Raw genomic sequence first — 3,635 nt, forward strand, 5'->3', positions numbered from 1 at the left:
ACCAGGTCAACGGGAGGGTCAGGACGGACAGACGGGTCCCTGTCTGTGGAACACAGGACTGCTGTTCAGCCGTCTCCCTCAACCAATCAGGAGCCCCGGATCACCGTCCGGAGCAAGAATGAGAGAACTTTCTGGAACGGCAACAACGCTGCACTTCAACCTTCTTCATCCATGGCACCTCAGCCCTCCCCGCTATAGCTCCTCCTCCTCCTCCTCCTCCTCCTCCTCTTCCTGCTCCTCCTCCTCCTCCTGCTCCTCCTCCGCTATAGCTCATCCTCCTCCTCCTCCTCCTCCTCCTCCTCCTCCTCCGCTATAGCTCCTCCTGCTCCTCCACCTTCCCTCCTCTCTGGGAGGGGGTGCTGGCCGCCGTCTGCTCCTCGCCACTCCCTCCTTCTCCTCCCCAGTAATGAATATCCTCCTCCTTCACGATGGCGTCTCCTCCTCTTCCTCCTCCTCCTCCTCCTCCTCCCGGCGGCTCCTCCTCCTTCGTCTTCACGGGGACCGGCTCCTCCTCCTCCTCCTCCTCCTCCTCCAGCTCCTCCTCCTCCTCCTCCTCCTCCTCCAGGTCCCCGGGGCACTGCATGGCCTCCGCCAGGCTGCGGATCAGCTCCTCCCTCCCCCCCTCCTCCTCCCCCTCCTCCCCCCCCGCGGGGGGGGGCACCAGCCCGGTGAGTCTGAAGGAGGCCCTCAGCAGCGCGGGCCGTCCCCGCAGCGCGGCCACGGCGTCCCGCAGCCAGCCGGTCAGCCTCTGGCGCGCGGCGGCGGCGCGCTGGCCCACGCCCTCCCTGCCGGCGCGCAGCCGCCGCCAGCGGCCCAGCAGGAGGCGCTGCAGCGCGGGCAGCGCCGCCACCCGCAGGGGCTGCAGCCGCAGGCCGCAGCCCGACGGGATGAGCGCCGGCAGGGTGCGCGTCTGGCCCAGCGCCGCCAGGAAGCCCTCGGCCACGTGGTCGCGGTGGCGGTCCAGCACCAGCAGCCGCTTGCGGTGGTGGGGGGCGGCGGCGGCGGCGGCGGCGGGCGGCGGCGGGCGGCGGCGGCGAGGCGTGCGGCCGCCACACCCGCTTCACCCACAGCTCCAGGCCCTCGGCCGAGGTGTGGCCGTGGGGGGCCGTCTCCACCAGGAAGGAGGCGGCGCAGCCGGGGCCCGAGCCGGGCAGCGGCAGGGGCCCCTCGGGCCGCGTGGGGTCCCACAGCAGCAGCAGCGCGGGCAGCAGGGTGCCGTCGGCCAGCGCCGTGAGGTAGGCCGTCATCAGGGGCGTGCCCGTGCCGCTGAGCCGCAGGGCGTGGCTCTGCCAGGCGGCCGGCGAGTGCGTCTTCATCAGGCCGCGGTCCAGGAACAGGCTGAGGCGCGTCACGCCCGCCACCGCGCCGCGGGGGATCTGGTGGAAGTCCACCTGGCGCCGGGTGAACTCGGTGAAGCTGCGGATGCCCTCCTCCATGAGGCGGGGCAGCGGCGGCGGCGGCGGGGGGGGCCCGGCGGCGGCGGCGGCGGCGGGGGGGCCGGCGGCCGGGCGGCGGCGGGCCCAGCCGGTGCCGCAGCAGCAGCCCCACCGCCCAGTTGTAGGAGATGCGGAAGGCGTCGCCGAACACGCCGTTCCTCTTCAGCGTGGCGGCGTGCTGGAAGAGCCCGCCCTCCGTGATGGGCAGCTGCTGCTCCCGCATGAACAGCACCCACTCCACCATGTGGTCCTCGCCCGCCGCCGCCGCCGCCGCCGCCGCCGGGCCCCACCGCCGCCCCGCCTGCCGCAGCCACGCCCGGACCTGCTGCGGCTCCACCAGGAACTCGTAGGCCGCCTGCTGCACGCCGTCGCAGAGCGCCGCCAGGCACACGCGCAGCTGCCGCGCGCTCAGCTGCTGGCCGCCCGGCCGGGGGCCCCCTGCGGGCGCAACCACAACCACCGCCACCACCGCCGCGACCGGCGCAACCGCCGCAACCGCCGGCGCCACCGTGACCGCCGGCGCCACCGCGACCGCCGACTCTGCTTCTTCTTCTTCTTTCTCTTCTTTCTCCGCAGGCGTGGCGGCCTCGCTTGCCAGGAACTCCTCGTCCTCGTCTTCTGGTCTGAAGGTGTAGCGGAGAGGGTGGGCCGCCGCCTCCGTCCCTCCTTCGTCCTCGTCCTCCTGGTCCTGGTCTTCGTCACCCTCCTCCTGCTCCTCCTGGTCCTCCTGCTCCTCCTGGTCCTCCTGGTCCGGGTGGAGGTCCATGCGGGGCACGGCCCTCTGGAGGACCTCCCCTTCCACCTCGATGGCGCCGCTGGAGGAGGAGGAGGAGGAGGAGACAGACGGCCGTTAGACACGAGGAGGAGGAAACGCTTTTATATGACGACGATCACACCAGAGATAAGAAGAGCGGCGGGAACACAACAGAGGAGAGAGCAGACAGGATGTCGTTAAACACTGTCTCCACTCTGGTCCTCCCCCCCCCCGGTCACCGCCATATAAAAACGGTATTTCAGAGGAGGGATGTTGACCGGTGACCGTTTGACCGACGGTTGACCGCATCAACGTTAACCGATCAGTCCTCAGTGTGGACCGTGGGATGGGTTCACTTCACACTAAAAGACGATCAGACGAGGTGACTTATTGGAGGTTGGACGGACACAGCGTCTCTGGCCCACTGTTTAATCTCTCCTCAAGTCTTAATTATTCCCACATGCGAGCAGCGGAGAATATGACCTCTAAATTATTATGAACGGTAGACTAAACACTATAAGACTACAGTTGGGCCATCTCACTCCAAGGTCTTTTTGTGTGAGGTGAACAAATTATCCCTCACACTCAACAATTTTTCATAACTCGCCTGTTTGTACTTAATAAACCAATAAAAATATTTGGCGCGAGATCACAGGGTTTGTAGGGTTCGCCAGCTCACAACGTTTGCGAAAAGGAAAACTTTTAGGCTACAGGCTAAAACACTTAGAGGTTAGAGGGCAGACGACAGCAACAAAAGAGTTGTTCTATCGGTTATTAGAAGACACACAGTGAGTTAGAGCTGTCTGTTATTAGAGGACAGTGAGTTAGACCTGTCCGTTATTAGAGGACAGTGAGTTAGACCTGTCCGTTATTAGAGGACAGTGAGTTAGACCTGTCCGTTATTAGAGGACAGTGAGTTAGACCTGTCCGTTATTAGAGGACAGTGAGTTAGACCTGTCCGTTATTAGAGGACAGTGAGTTAGACCTGTCCGTTATTAGAGGACAGTGAGTTAGACCTGTCCGTTATTAGAGGACAGTGAGTTAGACCTGTCCGTTATTAGAGGACAGTGAGTTAGACCTGTCCGTTATTAGAGGACAGTGAGTTAGACCTGTCCGTTATTAGAGGACAGTGAGTTAGACCTGTCCGTTATTAGAAGTAATAGCAGGCGGCTGGCGCGGCTTGAAATGTATGTTATTTCAAATAGCACATTTTAATGTGATCGGTTTACCGGTTTCAACTGGTTAACGAGGCTCGGTGGTCGGTCAAGAATATTTTTAATTTTCGTTTTTAAGTGTGTAATATCTGATGTGTGGATATCATCTGGGTTGATCCGCAGTCCTTCTCCACAACGGCCCTCTGTGGGACTGTTTTAACAGACAGTGTGGAGCACGGAATCAGAGCCGCCAATCAGGACGGACCGCTAGGAAGACCGGGTGGGGGGGGG

The 3,635-nt window shown here is 63.3% G+C and overlaps 1 protein-coding gene across 1 annotated transcript; it reads right to left on the bottom strand.

The window, feature by feature from the left end:
* Positions 1–578: 578 nt before the first annotated feature.
* Positions 579–2,251, bottom strand: LOC311375013 (uncharacterized protein; the record flags this gene model as incomplete). The annotated part of the gene is made up of 2 exons (XM_084490721.1): positions 579–976; positions 1,027–2,251. Coding segments are annotated over 2 exons (1,623 nt in total), but the record flags the coding sequence as incomplete, so codon positions are not given.
* Between the last annotated feature and the right edge of the window lie 1,384 nt (positions 2,252–3,635).

The sequence above is a fragment of the Micromesistius poutassou genome (assembly GCF_964030765.1).
Source record: "Micromesistius poutassou genome assembly, contig: SCAFFOLD_7069, whole genome shotgun sequence".
In the NCBI taxonomy this organism is placed as follows: domain Eukaryota; kingdom Metazoa; phylum Chordata; class Actinopteri; order Gadiformes; family Gadidae; genus Micromesistius; species Micromesistius poutassou.